Source organism: Mauremys mutica, chromosome 9, assembly GCF_020497125.1.
Source record: "Mauremys mutica isolate MM-2020 ecotype Southern chromosome 9, ASM2049712v1, whole genome shotgun sequence".
Classification (NCBI taxonomy): domain Eukaryota; kingdom Metazoa; phylum Chordata; order Testudines; family Geoemydidae; genus Mauremys; species Mauremys mutica.
The window spans coordinates 42794656-42822609 of NC_059080.1; the positions used below are offsets into that span (position 1 = coordinate 42794656).

The following is a 27954-nucleotide window of genomic DNA, read 5'->3' on the forward strand; positions in this document are numbered from 1 at the left end:
TGACTTCGTTGCCACACTGATTTCCCGTTCCTCACAAGTCTGGCCTGTGTGCAGTCACAGGAAAGTGGTAATAATAATTGGAGATATACCACTCTCCTAGAACTGGAAGGGACTTTGAAAGGTCATTGAGTTCAGCCCCCTGCCTTCACTAACAGGACCAATTTTTTGCCCCAGATCCCTAAGTGCCCCCCTCAAGGCTTGAACTCACAACCCTGGCTTTAGCAGGCCAATGCTCAAACCACTGAGCTATCCCTCCCATCCTGGCTCCCACTACATTCACCTGCCTTGTCTTTAGTTATTACTTGGCCTAGGTGTGATGTCTAGTTCAGGAGCAGACCCAGCTCTGGTCTGTAGAGGGCTCAGTCTGTAGAGGGCCTTTCCTAACTACTCATGGATTTGCCAGTGTCTGCTTTTCCTTCCTTTTGCCACTAGGTGTAGCCAGAACAATTCACTGCTCGCGCTGACCCTGGCTCTTTCTCGGTGTTGTGGCAGCATCCTGGCCTGTCTGCACCCCTGTAGCCTCACACACTTGTCCACTGTCTCTGCCTCTCTGCAAAGCGTCATGCATAGCAAGTGCTATATAACCAGAACAGGGACAAGATCACACACTGCTTCCCACTCCTTCCGGGCGTCTCCCCAGGGCCTGGATCCCCCAGCTGCTGCAGAAGGGCTGCCTAGGGAATCAGACCCAGCAGCTAGTTTCGGGGGCATGCTGGAGGACTGGGGGCTGCCCTCAGATGAACGTGCTGCTGGCTCCTTGCATGCTGCCATCACCCCATCTCCTGCTGTGTGCTCCTTGCATGGAGCATGCCAGAGCCTGGCGGGGGGGGCTGATGGGAAGCAGACAGCTGCACCTTTGATCACAGCACTGGCAGGTTGTTTCCCTCTACTTTTATTATGTTAAAAATATTAAGTGAGCAGGCTGGGTGTCTTTGATCAGTGTGTTCCTGCGCCAGCAGCTCTTGGGACTGACAGGGAGTGAGGGGAAAGCAGGCTGGGGAAAGCATCTCATTTGGTAAAATATCAATACAGGCCCTTGGGACTCTGTAAGGTGCTGAGTCACCAGGAGTGCAGGGCGCTCACAGGATCGGGCCCCGACTCAGCAATGCAAACATTTCAATAACTTTGCTTTAAAGTGAGCAATTCCCCAAACCCACTGCTGATTTGCTTCCGCGAGAGCACAAAGGCTGCGTGCGAGGGAGCTCACAGCGCTATGCGTGTGAAGGGGGGAACCTGACAGATGCATTCACAGAAATCGGACTTGTGAAAGCCTGTTGTGATTTGGAGGCATTTTGTATCCGATCCAGGTCTGCACAGCAGGAGCAGGGGCGGCTCTAGACATTTCGCCGCCCCAAGCACGGCGGCATGCCGCGGGGGGCGCTCTGCTGGTCGCCGGGAGGGCGGCAGGCGGCTCTGGTGGACCTCCCGCAGGCATGCCTGCGGAGGGTCCGCTGGTCCCACGGTCCGCAGGTCCTGCGACTTTGGTGGACCTCCCGCAGTCACGCCTGCGGGAGGTTCACCGGAGCCGCGAGATCAGCGGACCCTCCGCAGGCATGCCTGCGGGAGGTCCACCGGAGCCGCCTGCTGCCCTCCCGGCGACCGGCAGAGCGCCCCCCGCGGCATGCCGCCCCAAGCATGCGCTTGGCGTGCTGGGGCCTGGAGCCGCCCCTGAACAGGTGGACGCTCAGGAGAGGGGAATCTGTTACCTGAAAGCCAAGAATGGGGCCAGAGCAAACCCCTGACCCAACATTCCTCTCCTTGGAGGGGTCTGAAATCCAGTTATGGCTCAGGCACCTCTCAGACAACCCAAAGCTGACTAGCAGGGAGCAGGCCAGCCAGCCCAGGGGCTTGCAGTGCAAGTGCCAATGGGGAGTAGGGCACTGCCTGAGTGTGTGTTGGGGGCTGGGGATGGAAGCAGGCTGGGGCCTCGGCTCTTCAGTGATTGTCACCGCATTTAAGGGGGGGTTGGGCTGCTGCCAGGCAGCCTGTACACAACTCGGCCAGGATTTGTGCATCCTTGTCACTTCAGCAGCCACCCACTGTGCGTGTGACAAGTGTGCACGGAGCAGGATGGCCCAGCTGTGCGCACATACAATACTCCTGTGTCACAGGAACATGGCGCCTGGCTCAGCCCAGGCGTAACTCCACCGAACGGCAGCCTGCCTGCCTTGGAGGGACACACTAGAGCATGGGTAAAGTGTGTTTTGTGAGCAAGGTGACAGACTCCTCAGATATCCTAGAGGGAAGGCGGGCGGGCCGGTGGGAGATATCTGAGGTCAGATCAGATTGATAGGTAAGAGTTTGTCTTAGGAAGGAAAATAAGCCATGCCTAGCACCTCCTGAGACACGATTCTCATCTGATTCACAGGAGAGGAGTGGTCTCATTCCTCAAGGCCAGCTACAATATGGTTTGGGCAGAACTCCCCGGGGCTGGTCTCTGGGATGCTTGGTGTCTGGGCAGGGACGGCCATGCTGTGGGTTCCTCCCATGCTCCATGCCAGTAGGACCCTAGACTCTCTAGACTGTTTCCAGCAGGGACAGGAGGAACCAGGCTCTGAAGATTCCTGGTGAGGCTGAGTCCGTGGCCTCCTATGATGCCCTTCAATCCTATAAGACACAGAGAGCCAGCGGAGGAGACACAAGCCATTTTGCCAATGACTCGCCAAGTGCCTCTAGCTAAGTCGGTCTTCAGCAAGTTGCTTCAACCTTCATATTTTCTTTGCAGAAAAGCACTTCCTTTTGTAGGTCAGCTGGGCCAAAGTCATCCTGAACAGAATCCCAAGGGTAGCCAGGCTACACCAAGGATCCGTTTGCCCCAGGCACTCGCCATTTCAGGCCTTGGTCCTGCTAAGAGCATGTGGCCCCTTGTGCCCAGACAGATTCCCACTGGGCTGAGCACACAGCACTCATGGCAGGGCTGGGCCTAGCCTTGGCTTGCTCCCTCTCTGATTATCAGTGCTGGATGTTCCTTCCTCTTGGCTGACAACAGGCCCAGTTCTCTCCCTGCAGCATTACCAGGGGCTGGCAGCTGGCATCGAGTTGATGGTGGAAGCTCTCAGAAGAGCGTTAGAACTGGCGAGTGAGTGACTGAGGGTCGCTTTGGTTGAACAATGGGTCTGAAGCATCTCGGTTCTTCCAAAGCAACCTACATTCTAACTGGCCTTTCTGTCTCTGCTGCCGGGAATTTCCATCTGTTCAGCTCAACTCAACACTGGGGACTTTGCCCAGGGAATGAAAATTACAAGATCAAATGAAAGAGAAAAAACATCATCAACATTTTGCATGATCAAAGCCATTTAAAGTACCACACGCCAAAGCGACTAAACAGTTTCAAGCTAGCTTCGTCGTGGACACTGGGTTACAACTGGGGCTGAACTGGAGTCCATTTGCAGAGCCCCAAAGAGCAGGAGGCAAGTCCACATTTGTCATCAGACCCTGGGAATGAATGGGAAGCCCACTATCATCTGATGATGGCCCTGCTCATGATGACCGATGTCTGTCTTCTCCATTCCACAGCCGTCTCCTTCCACTGTATCTCCACCAGAAATGATGCCAGGAGCCGACTGCACAGGGGTACGGGCTCTGTAGTTAAGACATTTACCTTCCGTCTGCTGGAGTCCCCAGGGAGACACAAAAAAGATTCGTAAATTGCCAATAAAGAAAGGAAAAAATGATACAAATCCCAGCAGGACAGGATGTCCTCACAGCACCAGCCTGGGAGGGTGCAGCCCCTGCAGCTGAAGTTGGGCTTTGAAGAGCCAGCATAAAACTCCCAGCAATGCTGTCTCCACCCCTCCCTGGCCAGGATGAACTCGGGGTGGTCAGGGCTGGGTTCTGGCACCACTTGGGTTGTCTAACTCAGGGGCAAACTCCATCATGACCCGCCGAGCCAGCGGATTTGTGCTCTTGAGAAGCTCTGCTGCGGAGGTGCGAGTCCCGGGACTGGTCTTGCTGCCTTTCTTCTGTAGCAGGGCCTTGAAGTCTTCATTCCGACTGGAGGCTCTGCCGGGGCCACCCCCCACTGGGGGGGACTCACAGGCTGGGAGCTCGGCTGGGTTCTTCACTGGGGAGTGAGAATTCTGCCTGCTGCCAAAGGCGTCTCCTGGCTCCTTCCAGCCCAGCAGCTTCCTCTTCGACCTAAAGACAAAAGAAGCCTATGGTTGGCGTGCTGTGGTGGTGTGTGCCAGTTCCTGAGGTGGGGGCGCTCGCAAAGGGACATTCCCCACAATCCGCAGGCAGATGGCTGCATCCCACCCATAACTGTGGTTTATGCCTGACCCCCAGACATGTGGCTGTGCCCCCACTGCAACCCAGAAATGTTTCATCCACTGGAAACTTACGTATAACAGCAAATCCAACATGGCCAATCAGTGCCAAGAGATGCAGAACCCAGTTAATTCACTGAGCTCCATGGCATAACATAGAATAGAACAGGGATTGGCAAACTTTCAGAAGTGGTGTGCCGAGTCTTCATTCATTCACTCTAATTTAAGGTTTTGTGTGCCAGTCATACATTTTAACGTTCTTAGAAGGTGTCTTTCTATAAGTCTATAATATATAACTAAACTGTTGTTGTATGTAAAGTAAATAAGGTTTTTAAAATGTTTAAGAAGCTTCATTTAAAATTAAATAAAATGCAGAGCCCACCGGACCGGTGGCCAGGACCTAGGCAGTGTGAGTGCCACTGAAAATCAGCTCATTTGCTGCCTTCGGCACCCGTGCCATAGGTTGCCTACCACTGGAATAGAATCATAGAATCATAGAGAATATATATACATCACTGAGAACAGGCCAAATTCACCCCTGGTGCCAGCCCCTGAAGTCAGTGGAGCTGCTTTAAGTATGAATCTGGCCCAACTCTGCCTGCAAAGGACTCTCAGGCCGGTGAGAGGTCCTGGCCTGGCAGCTCTGGACCCTGACCCTCTTCCCCCTGGAGTGAGGAGAGCAGAGGCAGAAGCAGTTAGTGCTAAATTCTGCCATGGTGCCACCCTCCCGCTTGTCCCAGTGCCCAGACAGGAGGGGAGGGGAGTTCAGCCTCTAGGGCACTTGGCACATCCAGTGTTTGGCTAGCAAGGGGGACAACTGGTGCCACTGGTGATGGGGGGGATGTGCTGTGGATAGTGGGAACTGCATTGAACCCACCCACTTCCCTTCCGAGAGGCCACAGAGCAGCCAGCAGGTGGCGATGACCAGCGAGGAGCTACAGACTCCCCAGTCCCCGGCTGCCCCACAAGCCCGCCAGCACAGAGCTGTCCAGCTCCTGTGACAAGCCCTGGCTCCCTGGCAGAACTGAACGGGGCCTGGCCAAAGGGCTGCTGCCTCAGCCAGTGCAGACAGATGGGAGCTCTGGCCTGGTGCTGTTCCCAGGGTCATCTCTGTGGCTAGGCCAGTCCCAGGCACAAAGGGCTCCTGGGGGCACAAGGTGAGACTCGGGTTCCACGTCTGGCCCTGTGCTGAGAGCGGGCCAGGAACACAAGTTCTGAAATAAAGGCAGCTGGCTGCCCAGGGCTCTCTGTGGAGATGCAGTGCTGCCCAGCGTCCTGGAGAGAAATCCATCGAGGCTTTAGAGCCGTGTGACGTTGCCCTCTATATGATTTTATGAAAGTATGCTGATGAGTGTGAATATAATGTAACTAAAATATGCTTCATGCAAAAGGTCTCTTGTAAGGTATCCTTACAAAGCTTATAATCTACTGAGTGTGGTCATCCTATTTGTATGTATGTATCATTCTTGTATCTGAAACTAGAAATATGAAATATAACTCTGAGGGCCAGTAGTGTAGCTAGGGGGGAAGCGAGGGGAGCAGCCGCTCCCCCACTGAGCACAAGTGGTGCTTTCTCAATTTCCGGGCGCCTTTGTACTCACCCAGGGGAGCGGCGCTTTTATTTTACTCACCCGGAGGCACTCCGGGTCTTTGGCAGCACTTCGGCGGCGGGATCTTCACTCACTCCGGGTCTTGGGGAGCATTTAGGTGGCGGGACTTTCAGTGCCGCCGAAGACACCCGGAGCGAGTGAAGGGCCCACCGCCGAAGACCTGGAGCGCCGCTGGGTGAGTAAAAGCGCCACAGTGGGTGGCACCTTTTTTTTTATTGCTCCCCCTGTTCCCTCCACCTGGCTATGCCACTGCTGAGGGCCTATTGTAATTATGCAAAGTGTGGGCCATTAATGGTGGTTTGGAATCTTGATGGCTCCCATCAACCAGGACAACTGACTGTGGATGGCTCTGTTTGCAGGCAGGCCTTCCTGTGAGTCAGGCTGGGAGGAATGAAGGCTTGGGGTCTTACAGTGACATGTGATCATTTCACCTGAACTGGAATCCATCTTTAACCTGGTGCTTTTCCATTGAGAAGGAGGTGTGGGAACCCAGAGGGAAAAAGGATTCCCGCATTATGCAAAAGATATATAAGTGGATGGAACAGAACAGGGGTCAGCAACCTTTCAGAAGTGGTGTGTCGAGTCTTCATTTATTAACTCTCATTTAAGGTTTTGCATGCCAGCATGGGTGGCAAGTTTGTAAAAACTTTGGTGGTGCCCAGAACCTGGCCCCCAACTCTGCCCCCCCAAACTCCGCCCCCACCTGCCTAAGGCTCTGGGAGGGGGCTCGGCGGGGGAGGTCTGGGGTGCAGATCCTGGGCTGGGGATTAGGGTGCAGGAGAGGTGCAGGATGCAGGCTTTGGGATGGAGTTTGGGTGCTGGGTGCAGGCTCTGGGCTGGGGCAGGGGGTGAGTGTGCAGGAGGGGGTGAAGGGTGCAGGCTTTGGGATGGAGTTTGGGGTTGGGAAGGGGTGTGTGGGAAGGGGGAGGGAGTTTGGGGATAGGAGGGAGTGCAGGGTGAGGGCTGTGGGGCTGAGGATGAGGGGTACATGATACAGGAGGGGGCTCAGGGCTAGGGAAGAGGGTTGGGCTGTGGGGTGAGGGCTGTGGATGAGGGCTTCATGATGCGGGGGGGCTCAGGGCTAGGGAAGAGGGTTGGGCTGTGGATGAGGGGTTCATGATGTGGGGGGGCTCAGGGCTAGGGCAGAGGGTTGGGATGTGGATGAGGGGTTCATGATGCTGGGGGGCTCAGGGCTGGGGCAGAGGATTAGGGTGTGGGGGGATGAGGGCTCTGGCTGGGGATGAGGGGTTCATGATGTGGGGGGGCTCAGGGCTAGGGCAGAGGGTTGGGATGTGGGATGAGGGCTGTGGGGCTGGGGATGAGGGGTTCATGCTGTGGGGGGGCTCAGGGCTGGGGCAGAGGATTAGGGTGCAGGAGGATGAGGGCTCTGGCTGGGGCTTGGGGATGAGGGGTTCATGATGCAGGAGGGGGCTCAGGGCTAGGGCAGAGGGTTGGGATGTGGGATGAGGGCTGTGGGGCTGGGGATGAGGGGTTCATGATGTGGGGGGGCTCAGGGCTGGGGCAGAGGATTAGGGTGCGAGGGGATGAGGGTTCTGGCTGGGGATGAGGGGTTCATGCCGTGGGGGGAGGCTCAGGACTGGGGCAGAGGATTAGGGTGCGGAGGGGATGAGGGCTCTGTCTAGGGCTGAGGATTAGGGTGCAGGGGGATGAGGGCTCTGGCTGGGGATGAGGGTTTGGGGCGTTGGGGAGGCCCAGGGTAAGGGCAGCCTGCCTTGCCATTAGTGAATGGCAGGCACTAGGACCCTGCGGCAGCAGACAGCAGTTCTGCTGGGAGCCCTGCGGCAGCAGAGAGCAAGCAGGGTAGAGGCGCCGCGCTGCTTTCTGTAAGGCAGGGACGCGACGGGGTGCGGCGGAGGGGGGGGGCAGTCGGGGGCTGAGACCTGCTCCAGGCAGGGTTGCGGCGGGGGGAGACCTGCAGGGGCCGGGGCCTGATCCAGGCAGGGCCGGGGGAGACCCAGCTCCAACTATTGCTGGAGCAGAGCACCCGGCCCTGAATATTCCTGGAGCCCGGGCACCGCACAAACATATAACCTGCCGCCTATGCATGCCGGTAATACATTTTAACATTTTTAGAAGGTCTCTTTCTATAAGTCTATATTACATAACTAAACTATTGTTGTATGTAAAGTAAACAAGGTTTTCAAAATGTTTAAGAAGCATCATTTAAAATTAAATTAAAATACTGATCTTACGCCACCAGCTTGCTCAGCTTGCTGCCAGCCTGGGGTTCTGTTCACCTAGGCCGGCAGCGGGCTGAGCAGGGCCTGCAGCCAGGACCCCAGACCTGGGGGTGGGGGGTTCAGGGGTCAGGGCAGAGGGCTGGGGGGGTGTTCAGGGCAGAAGGCTGGGGTGGGGGGGGTTTCAGGGATCAAGGCAGAGGGCTGGGGTGTGGGGGGGTGTAGGGCAGAAAGCTGGGTGTGGGGGGGGGTTCAGAGCAGGGGGATGGGGGCTGTGGGGGTGCAGGGCAGAGGGATGAGGGTGTGGGGGATGCAGAGCAGAAGGCTAGGTGTGTGGGGGGGTTCAGGGCAGAGGGATGGGACTGTGGGGGTGCAGGGCAGAAGGCTGTGGGGGGTTCAAGGGTCAGGGCAGAGGGCTGGGGGTATGGGGGGTGCAGGGCAGAAGGCTGAGTGTGTGGGGGGGTCAGGGCAGAGGGTTGGGGTGCTCCCAGCCCCCTGCCCTGAGCGGCTCATGGCAGGGGGCTGGAAGTGATATGCCCTGTTCCACCCCCTTCCCTATGGCCCCGTCCCTACCTCTCTCTGTCTCCTCTACGGAGCTGCCTGCACGCTGCCGCTCTTCCCCCTCCCCCTCCCCCTCGCTAGGGCCATCAGCTGATTGGCGCAGGGAAGGAGGGGGGGGGGCAGGAAAGCACCACGCTGGGGGAAGAAGTGGGGAAGGGGAAGCTTGGCTGCCACAGGACGAGCTTCTGCCTCCTGCCCCTGCAGGGGAGAGCGGTGGGTGAGGGGGCTGAGTGGGGCTGGGGGCCGGGACCGCGGCAGACAGCTGCGTGCCATTCAAAATCGGCTTGCGTGCCGTAGGTTGCCGACCCCTGGAACAGAACAAAGGGGGGCGGCTATCATGAGAACTCCCCTAGCTACTACCTGAGCTGGAACAAGGGCTGTACCAGGGAAAAGGACTGTGCCCAGACTAGAAAAGCATCCAGTCTGTGAAATAAACTTATTGAAACATCTCTGAGGGTGAGATTTTATCTGTATTCAGGTTTCTTACTGTATTAGACATAGACTTGCGCGTTCTATTTTATTTTGCTTGGTAATTCACTTTGTTCTTTGTTCTGTCTGCTATTACTTGGAACCACTTAAATTCTACTTTCTGTATTTAATAAAATCACTTTTTACTTATTAATTAACCCAGAGTATGTATTAATACCTGGGGGGGGGAGGCAAACAGCTGTGCATAGCTCTCTATCAGTGTTTTAGAGGGTGAACAATTTATAAGCTTTATACAGGGTAAAATGGATTTATATGGGGTTTAGACCCCATTGGGAGTTGAGCATCTGAGTGTTAAAGACAGGAACACTTCTTAAGTTGCTTTCAGTTAAGTCTGCAGCTTTGGGGCACATGGTTCAGACCCTGGGTCTGTGTTTGCAGCAGGCTAGCGTGTCTGGCTCAACAAGACAGGGTGCTGGAGTCCCAAACTCAGGGAAAGCAGGAGCAGAAGTAGTCTTGGCACATCAGTTGGCAGATCCCAAGGGGGGTTCTGTGATCCAACCCGTCACACCGGCCTCTCGATGAGCAACGGGTCCAGCACCACCAGAGTGGCCGGGGCTTGCTGCAGAAGGCCCTGAGTGCCCTGAGACACACAACTAGAACTGGGGTGCCATGCTACAGCCATCTCTCTTGCCCTAGTCTGCTCAGGGCACTCAGTGCTTGGGGTGGGGGCAAGGCCAGTAGCCCAGGAGACAGAGGGGCCTTGTTTATCCTCACAGCCGGGACTGGCCTCACCCAGATGAGTTTATCTCCATGGCCTGCTCAGTCCTCGGCTCTGCGGAGACCAGCCCCCAATAACTGCCTGCTAGGCCAGAGACTCCCAGAGGCCAACGGTGGGTAAATGTGACGGGGGTGTGGGTTTTCCATTCACAACGTGGGCTGGTACCTGTGGATGACGGTAAATAGATCCTCTGTCGTACGGGTCGTCACAAATACATCGTCATCCTCTTCCACTATCGACTCAGCTGTTTTGTCACTTACAAAACTCCTCTCATCAGCGCTGAGCTCCATGGAATCGCCTACATAGAGGGAAGAAGAGCTGTGAGCTGGGCTTGCTGAGAGCAGGATGGAGTGGCGGGCGGCCTTTCCCAAGAAAAGTGTGGAGTCAACCCCTTGGAGCAAGCTGAGGATACCTGTATACATATGTGTGCCTGGCCTGGGCACCTCTAGGTAACCTGGCTCTGCACATTCCTGTGGCTCAACAGGAGCAGAATCCCAGAATTAGTGCCAGCAGCACCTGTCCTGCCTGCCTCCCTGGGCACTGCGACTGACCAGATGGCATGAGCACGCAGCTCCGCTTCCTGCACACACGTACCACCCGGGAGACACCTGGGCTATAATGAGACTCAGGTAATGAGCAGGCAGGGCTCTGATCCTGCAGTCCTCGCACAGGCATCTCTGGCTGCTGGCCATGGGAGGTCTCTGGCTGGGCATCCCAGGGTGCCCTGGCCACATCCTGGCATGGGTAGCTGCCTGCCAGCTCTGCTGAGCACTTCTCACCATTACACCCCCTCTGGGGAACACACCCCACCCTGAGTGGGCTGTGGGGAAACGTGGCAGAGAGGAGCCAGCCGCAGCAGTAGCTGCAGCCAAAGTCAGGGCTCCTCATGTGCACAGAACTCGCTGCAGCGCGGCTGGATGTTCTCTGCCCTGTGCTCACCGGCTGTTTGTCCAACCCCTCTTCCCCTAGTCTCACTCCACATCCCCCCCTTACCCTCCTCCTCCCTCCCAAGTAGATGAACCCTTCTTAAGTGCCTCCCCACTTGCTGCCCTGACATGGGTCGCTCTGCTTGGGTGTTCTGCCCCTTCCCCATGTCTGCCCTGGCTAATGGACCATGAGAACTGTCTGCGATGCTGTGTCTGTACAGCGCCTAGCACAGCAGGGCCCGTCGGCACCATTGCAATGGACATATTAGCTAATAATACCCCCTTCCCCTCCTCAGCCAAGGGAGCCTTCCAGCGCCCCTGAAGCGGGCAGGCCAGGAGAGACCTGCTGACAGGAGCCCAGCAAGCCAGTGTCAGGACCAGGGCTAGACTAGTCAGCTGCTACCTGTCTGCCAGTGCTTACTCCACCCTGCCCTTCAGGGCAGCCCACGTCCCTTGCAGACACGTTTCTCTCTCTAACGGGTCTGTTACAACTCTGTGCTGGTCAGCAGCTGCCACGCTCTGCCACAGAGGTGGCTGCTTTTCAAGGTGGGGCAATCCCTGTGCAACAGCGTGGGTGGAGCTCTGGGGTCTAACACTGACGCTGTCGAATGGTGTCTGGCCATGCCGCAAGGAGCTGCGTGGCCAAGGCTGTGTGCCCGGGTGTGCAGTGAGCCACGCAGAGGCAGCAGCCAGACGCCCCAGCTAGCTGCACATGGCAGCGATTCCCAAGCCATGCCCGGGCTGCTGGGGGGGGGGGGGTGGCAAAGCATCTGTGACACTGACCTGCAGGAATCTCCCCAGGCGTGGCAGCAGCTGATGGGCTCGAGTTCTTCCCCATGGCCTCGGGTGATGGCAGGTAGTCTGCGTCTGGGTCACAGCAGCTGGTGTCCTCGTGCAAGGTGATGATGGGGCTGGGTGTTAGCCTGGGATCCCCTGGGCAGGCTCCCAGGTGGGGCGGAGGAGGGGTGAGCGGCAGGTACAGCACACTGGGCTTCTTGGGGATGGGGGGTGGGACTTTGGCTTTCCTCTTCTCCCCCTCGGGCCCATGGGGGGCGCCGCTCCTCTCCAGCTGGGCTCTGGTTTCCTCCTCCAGGCTGCTCTGGGACAGTCGCCGCAGTCCTGAGAAAAAGATCCCTGGGCAGCCCTGGGAGGGCTCTAGTGGAGAGGGGGGCTCTCCATGGCTCCTGGCCTCTGGGCTCCTCTTAGGCTTGGGTTTCCGAATGACCATGTAGATGTCCTGCAGCCCCCTCTCCTGGGCAGAGGTGCCCTGTGGCGTGGGTGGGGAGGTGGGAGATGCCAGGGGAGACTCCTCCTGCAGAGGCGGGGGCTTGGCCATGATGTTTGGGGGCCGTTTGGCCAGTGGTGGCTTCTCTGCAACAGGCGGCTTTGCTTTCCTTCCCGGAAGTGGTATGGCGTCGCCCCCATGCTCCTCGGCATGGTCTGGACTGTCCAGGTCATCCTCTGGCTCGGATCTGCTGACGGAGCGCAGGCGCACGGACCTCAGGTCCGACTGGGTGACCATGGGCATGACGGGCTGGATCGGGCTCGTCTTTGGGCCAAGCTTGGTCCCGAAGGTGGAGTCCGAATGATGCCTGCTCACCTTGGTCTTCCCCTTGAGTGAGATCTTCAGCCCAGAAAGGTCCAGGTGCGTCAGCGGCGTGACAGGCAGGTCGAAGGAGAGCCGGGACTTGGGGCTTTTTTCCATGGGTGATGGAGGGGGCAGGGAGGACTTCCTTTCGGGCACCAGCGGTCTCACCCTGACGGTCTGGTGGGGAGAGTGCCCGAGAATCGCCGAGGTGGGGATGGTCGGTGTTGGGGTCTCCGACTGGCTGGAGTAGCCACTGGAGGGGGACATCAGCCTCGCGGGTGGCCCTGGGGAGGAGATCTTTAGCTCCACTTCCGTGGAGAGCTGGGAAGGCGTAGTGGCCCTGGAAATGGAGGGGGAGGGGAGGGACTCGGAGCTGCCCTGGGACTTGGTGCATTCGATCACAGTGGTACCCGTGGCAGTACTGGAACCGGACAGGGACTGGTAGGGATCGCTGGCTTTCCAGTCTGCGAGGCACCAGTGCTGGGAAAAATGCCCGCTGTCCAGGTCCCTGGTAGGAGGCACTGCTGTGTTACCCTGGGTGTCCGTGGGCACCATGCCACAGCCCTGAGGCTCTAAGGGGAGACAAAGGCTCTTGGGCCGCAGCTCCTTTGGCAGCACTGTGCCAGGCTCTGTGCTGAGCCCCTGCCCGTCTTTAATCAGTGAGACGCTGCGCATGGGGGGAGACGGCTTCTTCTTCGCCTTCTTGAGAGAGATGCTCTTGGAGCGGTGCCTCCGCTGGGCATCCTGCTCCACCCCCAGGGAGACATTGTCCGTGCTGGTGCTGCCCTCAGAGCTGGCGCTGGGGTAGCTCAGGGCATAGGTCCCGCTGCCTCTCCTGTTCTCAGGGTAAGTGATGTCCACAGAGCAGAGCGAGCCTGAGTCTGTGGGCACAGACAGCGACCTCTCGCGGAAGGGGCAGGCCCTGACTCCCAGCTCCAGCCGGGAGGGTGTGGCCTCTTCTGCGCCACCGGCCAGGAAAGTCACCTTGGCCTCTCTCCCCTCAGGTGTCTGGCTGCTGGCAGCATTCAGTGAGGACTCTGGAGCAGTGCAGGGGAACACATGGGGCCCGTTGCTTCCTGGCTGCTCGTCTTTCGCGATGAAGAATGAGGCCGCACCGTCGCAGCGCTCAGGCGAGCCCAGGGCTGGAGACTCCAGGGAGCCGCCGGGTGAGGGATATGTTGCGTCCTCCTCAGCCAGGCTCAAGCAGTTGAAGGAAGCCGTGTTCCAGGGAGGGGAAAAGGTGGTGTCCTTTGGCCCGTTGCAGGCAGGGCTGGTGCAAGCCATGGTTGTGCTCTCCATCCTGGCAGGAGGCTGGTAGCAGCGCGCCTGCAGGCCTCCCCCAAGGTCACTGAATGTCTTTCTCAGTGGCGCTGCTAGGGGCTGCGGGGTGCAGGGCTTCCGGGACACGCTCTTCCCATTTGCAGCCTCAGGGACAAAGCTGCAGGAGACCGACTCCCCTATGGTTGTGTGCGGCATGAACATGGGGCCGTTGCTGCTGCCTGCAGGGACAGACACAAGGACAGGTCAGCGCTGAGTGAACGGCTAGTGGAGCTCCGGCCGCAGGATGGGCTAGCAAGCCGCACACTCACCCACTGCCCACGGAGAGCTCTGGGAATGACACTCACACCTACCTGCACCACACTCAGCAGGCGCGGGTCTGTGCAGCACCCAGAGCCCTGGCTGGCCTGCACTCTGACCTGCTACCGGGTGTCAGCGTGGTGCTGAGCTCTGCCTGGCCTCTGAACAGAGCGAGAGCTGGGCCTGCACTGAACAGAGGAGACCCTCCATGTGACAATCTCCTTCTTGCCATGCAAGGCGGGCTTAGCCATCTGCAGCATCAGTGCCCCGCTCTGCACAGTCCTGCGTTCATGTAGGGGAGGAGTGGGACAGGGCAGGCAGGGGGATGGATGAGCTGTTCTCTCTGTCCTCCTGCCCCAATAGTGGAGCAGAGACCTTGGCCCTGCTAGGTCAGGTGCAGTGAAGCCAGTGTGGAAGACCAGGGTTCCTGTAGGAATGACCCTGTTCCCCAGGGTCCAGGCAGACCCTTGGGGATGCACCAGCTTTAGGAGCCTGCATGGAGGGTTTCTCTGGGGAGGATCTGACCAGCGGGTTCCAGTCTGGACAACCTGGCTATGCGGGTCTAAAGGACATAGCTGGTCTAGAGCTGTGCCGAGCCCTTGCCTTGCGGCAGAATGCGCAGCTGGGGGCTGCTGACTCCCAGGGAATCAGAGCCACTGCTGGAGGTGGTGGGGAACAGAAATGCCCCAAATCCACCAGGGGCAGAGGAAGCGAATGCTGGGGAAAGCCAAGGGCCCTGCACTGGCACCTACAGCTTACCCCTGAACATTAGGAAGGGGCACAGGAATGAACCTCCAGGTGCCCCCAACGTTGCAATTTAACATGGCTGGATGCAAGCCCCCTTCCTGGGTGCAGGCTTTGGCATCACTTCCCTACCCCAGGGATGGGAGAGCACCCACTGTCTGGTACTGTCTGCTGGGCCTTACGGTCCCCCATGGTGAATCCATGCAGGCCTGCAAGTTCCAGAGGGGCTCCCCCAAGACGGGCTAGAGCAGGGGCCTTTCCACCGGGGGTGAGAGAGGGCGGGAGCCCTGAGAAAGGCATCACCCCTCACTTTCTGCCCCTGGTGAGAACTCCTAGGGCGGGAGGTACTTCACCCCACTGGTGACACCAGACTCAGACTTGCCCTCCCTCCTGAATTAGCTGTTCAGAGCTCCCTGCAAAGCAAGACACCCCCCTGTGCTCTGCTCCCCGCTCATCCCTAGGGCTTTCAGGGCAGAGCTCTCCACACAGCACAGCAGCACCCGGGCTAACGAGGGGCCAGGCCTGAGAAGCGTGGAGCAGCCTCTGCTCCCAGTGACAGCTGTGCATGCAGCACCTCGCAGGACCGGGTTCCCTGGGTCAAGCACATGTAGCTGCTGCTCCCTCCAGGGACTCCTTGCTGTGAGCCAGCAAGGGTTGCAGGGCAGGAGCTCCTCCTGCCCTGGACTGGCCAGGGAGGTGGGGGTTTACAGCTGCAGTCAGGTTAGGGGCAGGATCTGGCTGGGCTGAAGTCTCACAAACTGTTCTCACCAGGTTTTGGCCAAATCCAGCCTGGATCTGGAGATCGGGCCCCTCTGGACTGGAGGCAGCTGGACCCAGAAAGGATGGTTACCTGTTCCGTAACTGGCGTTCTTCGAGATGTGTTGCTCAGGTGTATTCCACAGTAGGTGTGCGTGCTTGCCACGTGCACCAGTGCTGGAAGTTTTTCCCTTAGCAGTACCCGTAGAGGGGAGCACTGCTGCGACCCCTGGAGTGGCGCCTCTATATCGCGCTATAAGGGGTGCTGCGCACTCCCCCCACCCTTGGTTCCTTCTTGCCAGACAACTCCGACAGAGGGGAAGGAGGACAGGATGTGGAATATACCTGAGCAACACGTCTCGAAGAACGCCAGTTACGGAACAGGTAACTGTCCTTTCTTCTCCGAGTGATTGCTCATGTGTATTCCACAGTAAGTGACTCCAAGCTATATCTGATGGAGGTGGGTAGGAGTTTAAGGGTTTCCGGGACGGAGTACTGCACTACCAAACCCGGCGTCATCCCGTGTTTGGGAGACGATCGCATAATGCGAAGAACAGGCTAACTAGAGAAGCTGCAGTAAGGCTGGAGCATGAAGTTCCAACTACCTTCACTGGCGGCAAGAAGGGACTGAGGGTGGGGGGAGTGCGCAGCCCCCCTTATAGCGTGATATAGAGACGCCACTCCAGGGGTCGCAGTGGTGCTCCCACCGTACGGGTACTGTTAAGGGAAAAACTTCCAGCACTGGTGCACATGGCAAGCATGCACACCTACTGTGGAATACACCTGGGCAATCACTCGAAGAAGAATGGCAGGAGAGAGGTGAACTCGAGGCAAACTTCTCCCAGCCCACAATGGAGAGGGACTGGGATTGCAGGCGCCAGCCCCAGCTCCAGCTCCAATGCTCTGCTCAGTGCATCCTGGGGCATGGGGTGGGAAAGTCTGATTGCTGTCTCCCTAGGCTCCTGTCTCTGAGATGGGTCCCAATCCCAGCCACAGCCTCCTCTGGGGCCGGGCCTGACCTGGCCCCCACAGATCCCAATGTGGGTGGGGTGCTGTTGTTTTGAGGGGGTGTGGGGAGCAGGACAAGTCCCGAGACGCAAGGAGTCTCCCTTCCCATGGCTTGCAGCATGCCTAGCTTTGCAGCACAGCTTGCAGCATGCCTTCTCACTCCTGACCTGCCGGGTGACTCCTGCCCTGCGGCCCACAGACAGCTAGCAGCTCCCTCTGGCCTCTCTGGAGGGCGGTGCCAAGGCCTCTCCCCTCTGAGCTGGAGTACAGGCCAGCCGTGAGCGATCTCCCATCCCAGAGGAACCCTCCCGTCCTGCTAACTCCTGCCCAGCCCGGCCCGCAGCACCAGCCCTGGTGGTGAGCAGAGCCAGGACTGGGCTGGGTTGCAGAGAAAGGGAATTCTCTATGCCCAGGCTGCCGGACACACCCCATGAGGTTCCCTTGGGTTCCCTAGCATCAGCCAGTGGGTGGCTCCCAACATCCTGCTCTGGAATCACAGAAGAGGCTGGACTCCAGGGCTGAGGTGCAACTCTCTGGGGAAGAAGCTGCTTGTGCCACCAGAGATCTAGCTGTCATTTTACCTCCGCTCCCTTCCAAGAGCCAGTGTGAACAGAGCCCAAATTACCCCTAATCACTTGTCAAGAGAGATTATTTCACAGAGGAGCTGTCAGGAGGGTGAGCCCAGAACAAAAGCACTGGCTTCCTGGCAACAGCTCCCCTCGCACTCCCAGCAACTGCACTGCCAAATCCAGCAGGGAGCCGGTGCTGCAAACCAAGGGCCATCAGGGCAGCAGACCCTGAACTCTGTCCTCAGCCTGGGCTCCCCAGGGCTCAGATCCGAGAGGAGCTGCACACCCACCTCTTCTGGTACTCAGCACCCTCCAGCCAGGCCCCTGGTGCTCACCCAGGGCACCCGCACCCAGGGCCATCAGAACTAGTGGGCACTTCAGAAAATGTGAGCCCAAATGACTGGCCCACGGTCACATGGCAAGGCCCAAGCAAGGCCAGGAATCCCACCCCGGGCACCTGTTCCAGGCCCCTTCATGATGGACCAGCTAGCCCTGCTCCCCAGCTCAGGGTGCCAAGCTGTAGCTCCTGGGATCCCCCTCCTGGGCTGGGGTAGCCAGGGGCATGTAGGACATGTTCCTGGAAGAGGGGTTCTGGCTGCCTGGCCTCAGAGCTGGAGAAGGCTGATCAGATCTCTGAGCTGCCCGGCCTGGCCTGAGCTCCCTAAGGTGTTAAACCAAGGCTCTGTGTGGAGTCCCAGACTGCTCCTTCAGCGAGCAAATCTCTGGCAGCGGGAGTGGCCCCGCCTGCAAATGAGGGCAGCCTGCAGTCAGCTCTGGCTGCACGGCCCCTAGCATGGCCTGGGGACACCTGCCCTTAGGAGCCATGTTCCTGGCAGTCCCTGAGTGCTCTCTAGCCTGGGACAGGGGAGAGCAGCCATACAGTTGTTGTTGTCACCTTGGTCTCGCAGCGCGAGGTTAGGGAATCCGATAATGGTCCGTCTCCGCCGCAGCGTGGACTTGGGGTTCACCGCGGTCTCTGTGTTAAACAAGGAGTGCCGCGCACTTGCGTGCCTATCAAAATGCTGTCCTGTAGCCAAAACAAACACACTGTACGTGGCAGCAAGCAGGGGGCATGGAGAACACCCAGTCCGGCCCTGGCCTGGCTGCTCAGGCCACGTTCTCCCTGCGTTAACACCCCAACTCGCTTGCCTAAGGCTGCGTTGCACTGTAGTGAATTTGACTCAGGGTTTATAACAAAGGGCTCTGCCCTTTCCCCCGTGTTGTTCCTGTGTGAGCGCGAGGGCTCTATGCTGGAGCACGCAGGCAGCCGTGGGACAAGGGCCGGGCAGGGAGGGGGTGCCAGGGTTTATGAGTGGTGTTTGGGGAGGTAACAGGCATGGGGGGTGGGGAGGGGGGTCACACTAGGAAACTGCAATCACCAGCACAGCAACACAAATGGTGAGCCACTGTCCTGGAGCCAGGCAGGCTGCAGGGCAACACGTGGCAAGGTGTGGGGACGCTCACAGGACAAGGCGTGTGTTCACATATGTACATATTTACAAATGTGTGAGTGTGAGGCAGAGACATGCTGCTGGGTACAGCGTTTTGGACATGTGCTTGGGATGCATGCCTTGGTCATGAGTGACATACTCCAGGGGAGTCCTACGGGTCACCCACATGCTGTCTGCCCACCCCCACTCTGCTTTCGCCAGGGACTCCAGACAAGCCACTCTGCAGATCTGTGACTCAGCCAGAGTGTGTTTATGGGCATTATCTGGAGATGCCCGACTCTCATAGGCCCCACTGCATGGCCTCAGGAGAGTTGTATGAAACCCCCAGAAAGGCGCTGATGGGGCAGACACCAGGTCACAAGCCGCAGGGCTAGAAACCAAGGCCTTGTCCCACTGGAAAGGGCACTGCTGGCTCCCTATGGCATAGAGCTCAGGTGTGTGTTGGCGAGCAGCCCTCACACCCATTGCTGGTTTGGAGCGCTGGACTTCGGGGCAGGCGCCCTCACCCCATCTCCCCAGGGATCACACCGCACCTCCTGGTGGCAAGCCAATGGCCATTTTATAATTGCCTGCTGGACAAAAGAGGAAGGCGGTCAGGCCAGCCCCTGCTCTTTGCTCTGGGAGTCAGCCCCTCGCCTGCCCCTGGCTGTCCAGGAGGCTGAGGGGTTGATGCCAGGATCAGGTTGGCGCTCAGGGAGAGGGGCTGGTTAGCAGCCAGACACAGGCCTTTGGAGAGAGATGGCATGATGGATGGATGAATGACTTCTGTGGGGCCTCACACATGCTGCTGGGCAAGCCAGCCACGGGGAACACAGAGACAACTGAGACGTGCCGATGGAGATACGATGTATTGGAAGCCACTGAGACCCATCCCCACCCTGCTTGGAGACCCTGGTGCTGGGCAGGAGGGCTCAGGGGCAGTCCAGTGACAAAGGGCCAGAGACACGCTTGGCAGGTTCTCCCCACACGTGGGCCGGGCTGAGGGCCTGGCTCCATGCGTCTGATGGGGTGTGAAGGGAGGAGTCAAGGGGCCGAGCAGGCTCCTCTGAGGCTCCATACAGGTCTCGTGTGGCTCCAGCCCTGATCTCCAACAGGGCCTTATCGCAGCTTGGACACTGCTAGGGAGGGGCAGGCACCTCACCAGGCCAGCAGGAGGGTGCATGGGTATGTGCCCTCCCAGCCAGCTCTGGAGCAGGGTGCTCATGCAGTGCCTGGGGAGGGAGGGCGTGGGTGGGGGGGAACCCAGTTTCCTCCAGAACCCAGGTAGTTTGGTGCTGCTGAAGGCCCCATGCTGAGCAGAACTGTTGCCGGCAGCCAGTGCCCTGCAGCCTCACATTCCTGCCGAACACACGAGTTCCCCTGCATGGATGGATGGTCTCAACCACTGCGAGAACCAAGGTGACAACAGAACACACCGACTGGTTAGCTCTGAGACACTCGTTAGATGATGCAGATGACACTGGATTAACTTAATGACGTGACTAGCAGGTCAAAAATGAAGGGTGATGTTATGGGTGGTAAAATACATGGGCAAGAACAAAGCACAGAAATGCTGCCCTGCAAACTGCGCCCCACTGAGTCCTCCCCTTGGCCTGGCTACTGAGCATGATTCCACCCTCTTTATAACCCACAGCACATGTGGGCCAATAGCATCCCTGCAGGCCAGCCCCCCTTTCCTGTGCTTGGCCCCGCCTCCCCACATTACTGCAGGCTGGCCCCTCCTCCCTGGGCCTGGCCCCGCCTCCCCACATCGCTATAGGCCAGCCCTGCCTCCCCACATCACTGCAGGTCTCCCTGTGCCTGGCCCCACCTCCCCACATTGCTGCGTTTCAGTTTTACAAGATCTATGCACTTTCCCTGGCAGTGGCATCACAGCGCCTGGGGCTCAGAGCCAGCAGCACTTGCTGTGCCCACAGCCGCCCTCTGCAGGCCGCAGAACTCCAGCGCCGCTGCTGGGAGCAGACTGGAAAGATTTAACTCCTTGCCCCCCATGCTTCTACACCCACTCCCCAGGGGGCCTGGAAGGGGCAAAGCCCTACCAGAGACATTGATGGGGACAATGTTGGCTTGGATGGAGCAGGATTGGTGCCACCTCTTCTCCTCCACGGTGGGCAAAGGGAAGGCTCGGGTCCAGGCCGGCTGCTTGTCTGGGGTGGTGGGCAGGCTCAGAAACGGCTCTGGGGGCCTCACACCCAGTGTGGTGGCCTCGTCCTCATTCACTTGCCGGGCTGCGGGCTGCCAGGGAACAAAGGAAATGGATCGAGACACAAGTGTCCTGGTGGGGCGATAACAAGTGTGGGGAAGGGGGGAAGGGAGGGATTGTGGGAGAGGAAGGGGGGCATGTGGGGAGCAGGAGGTGACTGTGTGTGTGTGGGGAGGAATCTAGTGCTCAGAATGAGGGACTGAGTGATGGTTTGAGTAAAAAACCTTGTAGGTAGGATTATCCCCTTCCCTCCTGTGCCACTCTCGACCCGTAGTCCCTGGCAATCCCAGCGCAGGGCCAGCTCTGTGATGCCCCTCACTCCCGACCGACAGCCCCCAGCTACCCCAGCCTGTCACTCTCCCCTACCACCAGCTCTGCTGATGCCTCTCACTCCCGACTCACAGCCCCCCCCATCTATTGCTCTGCAGTAACCTCTCTGGGTGACATCAGGCAGAGTTGATATCCTCATGGGTAGCCCATGGCCGTAGGAATGCTGCTGAGACACAGCGCCTTGGGGTTGCCTCTGTACAGAGATGGACTCACCATAAACACGAACTCCAGGCGCTTGGTGGGCAGGGGCCTGGGAGAGGGCTCAGGGGGCGTGTCCAGGGGCAGGTGGCTGGCGTAGCGGAAGGTCTGACCAGTGACCCTAGCCTCTGTGTACTGCTCCTCATACTCCTCTGAAATACAAGCAGCCAGGGCATTTCCATAGCTGGTGGATTGGTGCCCTCCCCACCCCAGTGCTCAGCCAAAGGCTAGTGCACATGCACTGGGCATATGCCAACAATGCACTTTCTGGGCCCCTTTCACAGCAATGGGGCCCTGCTCTCTGCCCCCCTTTGCACATGGGGAGAAGAGCCCAGAGGAGCTCCCCGCTGCTCCCGAGCACTCCACAAAGCGCTGCCCAGCCTGGCTAGCTGGCAGCCCTGCTGCGGATAAACCTCTGCTCGCTGCCTGTGCTGGACACCTCATCCCCCACTCCCCCAGCCTGTATTCGTGTCACCGCTGGAGCTGTGTGGGGTAGGGCCTGGCCTAGTACTGCCTGGCTGCCCGGCCCCTGGGCGCTGGATGGGTGCCTGCAGCGATGCACATGGGAGTCACTGCCCCAGGTGCTCCCAGGTCTCTCTGGGGGTGGTGGCAGCTCCCGAGGATCTTTGGGCACAGCAGCCTCGTGCTGGCCTCGTGCAGCTGCATGTGGGGAGTGCCAGTGCCTGGACATGGCTTCTGGCCTCTGAGCGCCGGCCCCATGTGTGTATTCTTCCTCCTCAGCTAGTAAGCTACGTGCTTTAGCAGGTAGAGGAACCAGACAACTGCCCTGGCTGGAGGAAGCAGCTCTCGCTGGGACCCACATGTCTTTAGAATCATAGAATATCAGGGTTAGAAAGGACCTCAGGAGGTCATCTAGTCCAACCCCCTGTTCAAAGCAGGACCAATCTCCAACTAAATCATCCCAGTCAGGGCTATGTCAAGCCTGACCTTAAAAACCTCTAAGGAAGGAGATTCCACCACCTCCCTAGGTAACCCATTCCAGTGCTTCACCACCCTCCTAGTGAAAAAGTTTTTCCTAATATCCAACCAAACCTCCCCCACTTCAACTTCAGACCATTACTCCTTGTTCTGTCATCTGCTACCACTGAGAACAGTCTAGATCCATCCTCTTTGGAACCCCCTTTCAGGTAGTTGAAAGTAACTATCAAATCCCCCCTCATTCTTCTCTTCTGCAGACTAAACAATCCCAGTTCCCTCAGCCTCTCCTCATAAGTCATGTGCTCCAGCCCCCTAATCATTTTTGTTGCCCTTCGCTGGACTCTTTCCAATTATTCCACAACCTTCTTGTAGTGTGGGGCCCAAAACTGGACACAGTACTCCAGATGAGGCCTCACCAGTGCTGAATAGAGGGGAATGATCACATCCCTCGATCTGCTGGCAATGCTCCTACTTATACAGTCCAAAATGCTGTTAGCTTTCTTGGCAACAAGGGCACACTATTGACTCATATCCAGCTTCTCATCCACCGTAATCTCTAGGTCCTTTTCTGCAGAACTACTGCCTAGCCACTCAGTCTCAAGTCTGTAGCAGTGCATGGGATTGTTCCATCCTAAGTGCAGGACTCTGCACTTGTCCTTGTTGAACCTCATCAGATTTCTTTTGGCCCAATCCTCTAATTTGTCCAGGTCCCTCTGTATCCTATCCCTACCCTCCAGCATATCTACCACTCCTCCCAGTTTAGTGTCATCTGCAAACTTGCTGAGGGTGCAATCCACGCCATCCTCCAGATCATTAATGAAGATATTGAACAAAACAGGCCCCAGGACTGACCCTTGGAACAATCCACTTGATACTGGCTGCCCATTAATTCAATCCATACTTTAACAGATCCACATGGCCCCACACCCTGCACAAGGGTGTGTGTGGGGTGGGGGAGGGTGAGAGAAGGGAGCAGCTGATGCCAATCTCACAAGGGGACGGGGGAAGGGAGCACTCAACCCCCTCCAGTCAGCAATGGGTCAGTCTGTTCCCTGCCCCCCTCCCCATGGGTCACTCTGCTCCCTGCTCTCCTGTCAGCAATGGGTCAGTTTGCTCCCTGCTTCTCCCTGTTTGCGATGGGTCAATCTGCTCCCTCCTCCCTATGGATTACTCTGCTCCCTGCTCTCCCCTCCCCTCCTGGCAGCAATGGGACAGTCTGCTCCCTGCTGCCCCCTGTGTACCAGGAGCTGTGGAAACAGCCTCCCCCCCATCCCATGGGTGTGTCACGCCCCGAGAACCAGGCAGCCAGCATTCCTGCTGCAGCCCAGCCCAGCCCTCCCCTCGGTGCGGGGTACCTTGTAGCAAGCTCTGGAGATTGAACTGGGCCTCCTGGTGCAGCTCCTCCACGCAGGGCGACCTGCCTGCCGCCAGGAACACGTTCACAGGCTGTTGCCATGGCAATTTGGAGTGGGGTGTTTTCTTGCTCTCCAGGTCCAGGTTAGGGGTGGCTGCGGAGAGGAGAGGAGAGGAGGGGTGAGACACGGGCTACAGCTTCCCAAACCCTCTCATCCCTCCCCAGCCAAGGGTGAGCTGCAAGCCCGAAGCCCGAGGCTCCAACGTGCACACCTGAGACACAGCCCTTCATCAAGGGCAAGTTAAGCCTGGCAGTGGTGGTGGTGTCAGTGTTGTAATCCCCATGCTTGGAGAGGGAAACTGAGGCAGAGAGGGGTTGGGACCTGCCCACGGTCACATGATGAATGAATGATTCAGCTGGGAACAAAACCCAGTGCCCTGAGTCACGAAACCTGGCTCCAGCCCACACCACCTCTCTCCCTGCACACCAACAAGCCTCTAACCCAGAGCCTGAAGCAGCAGCATGGCCTGACACTGGGCACGAGACTATGAGCCAGGAGAGCTGGGTTCTGTTCCCAGCTCTGTCACTGCCCACTGTGTGCCTCAGTTTCCCCTCTGTAGCATGGGGATTCTGGGCTGTCCTGGCTTTGCAAGGCACTTTGGGCTCTAAGGATGGACATTGCCAGCTATTATTCTCCAGCCCCCTCCCAGAGTGCAGGGGTCGGGCCTCATGTCAACAGAAAAGAACTGCACAGGATTTGAGGCAGTCACACAAAGAAGGCACTGGCTGTAATAAACAACACACATACGGACTCTCACTAGCAAACAAACAGCCTCCCCCCCTCGACCCCCCAGTTTGACCCTACACCACAATGGGTTTTCCTGCCTGCTTTTTACTCTGACGCCACTAGATGGCACTAAATAGCAGCAGAACAAACTGCACCCACAATCTCCACCCCAGGGCCCACAGCTACACAGTCCCTGAAATTCAACCACCACACAGTGAACAAACCAGCAGACAAGGGGTGCCATCACAGTCCTCAACCACGATGACTACGGCAACAAGGCCAACCAACAACTCTCTGACACTGCCTACTATAAAGAACTCAGAGACCCCACGCCACAGTCCACTCAGGAATTTAAGGGATATCATCCAATCCTTCCCCAAACTCCAAGAGAAACTCAACAACCTCATCCCCACGAACCCAACCCAGAGATCTTCTATAGACAAGGGACTCCGGGAAGACGCATCATATCTGGCCATGGAACCCTTGCTGAAGGGATATGGGGATTCATAGAACCATCCTCGGACCACTCACCACACAAAGGGCTTCCTCCAGGACTAGGGTGGGTAAAAATCAATGATTTTTTTAATTTAAATCAGATTTTTTTGATAAAATGCTTTTTAAGGAAAAAACATATCTAAAGATAGTTTTAATTAAGATACATTATAGCACAAAGATATCTCATCATGGAATAGGGATTATAAATTCTAATTCTATAGTATGAGACAATATATTCATGTAACGTTTAAGAAAGCTTTGTAAATTAGTTCCAATAGTTCATGGATTAGGGACCCAATCTAATGGGATTCTGCAGGCTTCTGAATAGATTATTTGGGTTAATCTTTCTACCTACCCAATGGGACTCAGTGCTCAGTCTAGAAGATACCATCAGAGATGCTTAGTTTTGCAGTTCTCACACTGTGGATTTGTGTCTCCAGAGGTAACATGCTTGTTAACAGCAAAAATGTATTTAAATAAATAAATAATATAGAGAGGTGAGAAATAACAAACCTCAACTCTATTGTCCCTCTGCAAATTTGTGTACACAGAGGCAATCCCAAGAAGAAGAAGTCTGGAGATAAATGTGAGAAGCGAGGGACATATGCTTGTTTTGTTAAAATATTATGTTTGCTGTTGAAGAAAAAAATCCAGAATACTTAATGTTGTTGTTTTAGTTAAATAAAACTATTTAAATGTCTGTCTGGTGATGTTCTCCTCCTAATACAACATGGCAAGAAAACCCTCCAAATATTAATGATTAACCTGTTGAATTGGAGATAGTTCACCTCCCAATCACTTCATAAATATCTGCTTTGATTACCTTTGGTAAATGAAATAACCAAACAATCATTCATTTTCTGATATAGCTGTAAAACGAATCTGAAAAGTTTTCAAAATAAATCATGGTTTAAAAATGTATAGTGTTTACCTTCTAAAAATGAAACCCACATCTATCTCTGAGTTGTGCAGAATATGTATTAAGGTTATAACAAGCAACAAGAATTCACTTTTATGTAGAAAACCATGATTAAATCGAGTCTTTCTGACTAGTAATTTAAATCATGATTTAAATCAATTTTATTTAAATCAAATCCACCCTGTCCAGGACACAACTGACTTCCTCCAGAAATTCTGCAACATTAATAACTTTCCACAGAACACCATCCCCACTACCATTCATGTCACCTCCCTATACAACAACAGCCCTCATAGTGACTGCATTGTTTCCCGCCACAACTATCTACAAGACAATGGACACCCCTCAGAAAGCACCTCAAACAGTGCGCCAGACTCATCCATTTCATCCTCACCCATAACCATTTTACATTCAACAACAAGCACTTTGTCCAAACCATGGGAACAGCCATCGGTACTAGGATGGCTCCCCAATACGCCATGCTTTTCATGGGCCACCTTGAGGAAGAATGCATCTCCTGGACAAATGCACCACGAAACCCGAAATACATCAATGATATTTTCATGCTCTGGACAGAACATCTAAACTCCCTCATAGATTTCTACCACAACTTCAACAACCACCATGCGTCCATTAAACTCTCTCTGGAACACTCCCACACTAGCCTCAACTTCCTGGACACCACAGTCAGCTTCAACAATGCAACCCTACAGATAACCATATACAAGAAACCCATAGATCACCACACCCCACAGATCTGGTAACCACCCCAAACATATCAAGAAATCTTTTAGCTACAGCCAGGCACTCAGATATCACAGAATATGCTTGGAGAACAAAGTCACGGATATACACCTTAACACACTTAAAATCGCCTTCACCAAACAAGAAGACTCCATCATGAGAAGATCGCATCATGGAATGCGCCACCCACATACCCAGAGAGAACCTTCAATACAGAAATAAAACCCCTTCTGACCACACACCCCTAGTGGTCACCTACCACTCCACACTGGAACCCAGAAGGGGTATCATTAAACAATTACAACCCATACTCAATGGGGACCCCATCCTGAAATAAATCTTTCCTGAACCCCCTATTCTGGCCTTCAAACAACCCCCCAACCTCGCCAAGCTCATTATCATAAGCAAGCTCCCCACAGACCAGGACCCACCAACTCAAAGCCACAGCAAACCCTGTCAGAACAACAGACGCAAAACCGGCAGATGTAGCTCTACTGCTGCGATTATCATTTCCCACAACACACCTTTCAAGATCCATAGGTCTTACCTATCCATGCCTGTCACAACATGTGGTGTACCTCAGCTAGTCACAGATTGTCCCAAACAAAAACAACTGGGTGCATGAAGCCAGACAATTACTGCGCTCTTGAATGAACTCACACAGACAAAAACACCCTATCACCCATGGGCCAACACTTCTCACAAAACAACCACTGTATCACTCTCAGTACTCATTCACCAAGGAAACCTGCACAACAGCTTCAAAAGACGAGCCTGGGAGCTTAAATTCATAACTAAACACTAAAAATCGTAGACTCAACAGACACACTGGATTCATGGCTTATTACAACAATCAGATATCCGCCCACTAACAACTGCCTTTTTCATTTCTTATGTTTCTCCTCTCTGTTCCTTTCTTCCCTGTGCCTGGAGGGGTGTTTACGGGCCACTTCTCCTTGAATGGTCCCTTGAAATATGTACTAACTACTTATGCTAAACAATGTGTTCTTCTATCTTGTAGTTAGCTGTGGCACGCTCAATACATTTCCCATACAGGAAGAACTCGGTGTAGCTGGAAAGCTTGTCTCTCTCACCAACAGAAGTTGGTCCAATAAAATACATTACCTCGCCCACCTTGTCTCTCTGCTATCCTGGGACCAACACGGCTACACCACCACTGAATACCACAGCACCGTGCATTCATACGTTCATAGATTCCAAGGTCAGAAAGGACCACTGTGATCATCTAGTCTGATCTCCTGCATGACCCAGGCCAGAGACCTGCCCCCAAAGAATTCGCAGAGATCTTTTAGAAACACATCCAATCTTGATTTAAAATTTCCAGTGATGGAGAATTCACCACAACCCTTGGTCAGTTGTTCCGATTGTTAGTTACTCTCATGATTATAAATGTACGCCTTATTTCCAGTCTGAATTCGTCTAGCTTCAACTTCCAGCAATTGAATCGTGTTAGACCTTCCTCTGCTAGATTGAACAGTCCATTATTAAATATTTGTTCCCCAT

The 27954-nt window shown here is 56.0% G+C and overlaps 1 protein-coding gene across 4 annotated transcripts in view; it reads right to left on the reverse strand.

Annotated features, from left to right (window-relative positions):
- Positions 1-1661: 1661 nt before the first annotated feature.
- The window catches only part of NHSL2 (NHS like 2), a 215484-nt gene continuing 189191 nt past the window's right edge, over positions 1662-27954 (reverse strand). For 3 of the 4 annotated variants that reach the window (XM_045029661.1, XM_045029665.1, XM_045029663.1), the window contains exons 2-8: positions 23487-23639; positions 21208-21344; positions 20501-20696; positions 17906-18037; positions 11551-13854; positions 10007-10139; positions 1662-4137 (exon numbers count right to left, since the gene is read on the reverse strand). In XM_045029661.1, coding sequence (XP_044885596.1) covers positions 3822-4137; positions 10007-10139; positions 11551-13854; positions 17906-18037; positions 20501-20696; positions 21208-21344; positions 23487-23639 — 3371 coding nt within the window. In that variant the 3' untranslated portion in view covers positions 1662-3821. The remainder of the gene's footprint in view (positions 4138-10006; positions 10140-11550; positions 13855-17905; positions 18038-20500; positions 20697-21207; positions 21345-23486; positions 23640-27954) is intronic. The other variant, XM_045029662.1, reaches the window with a different exon arrangement.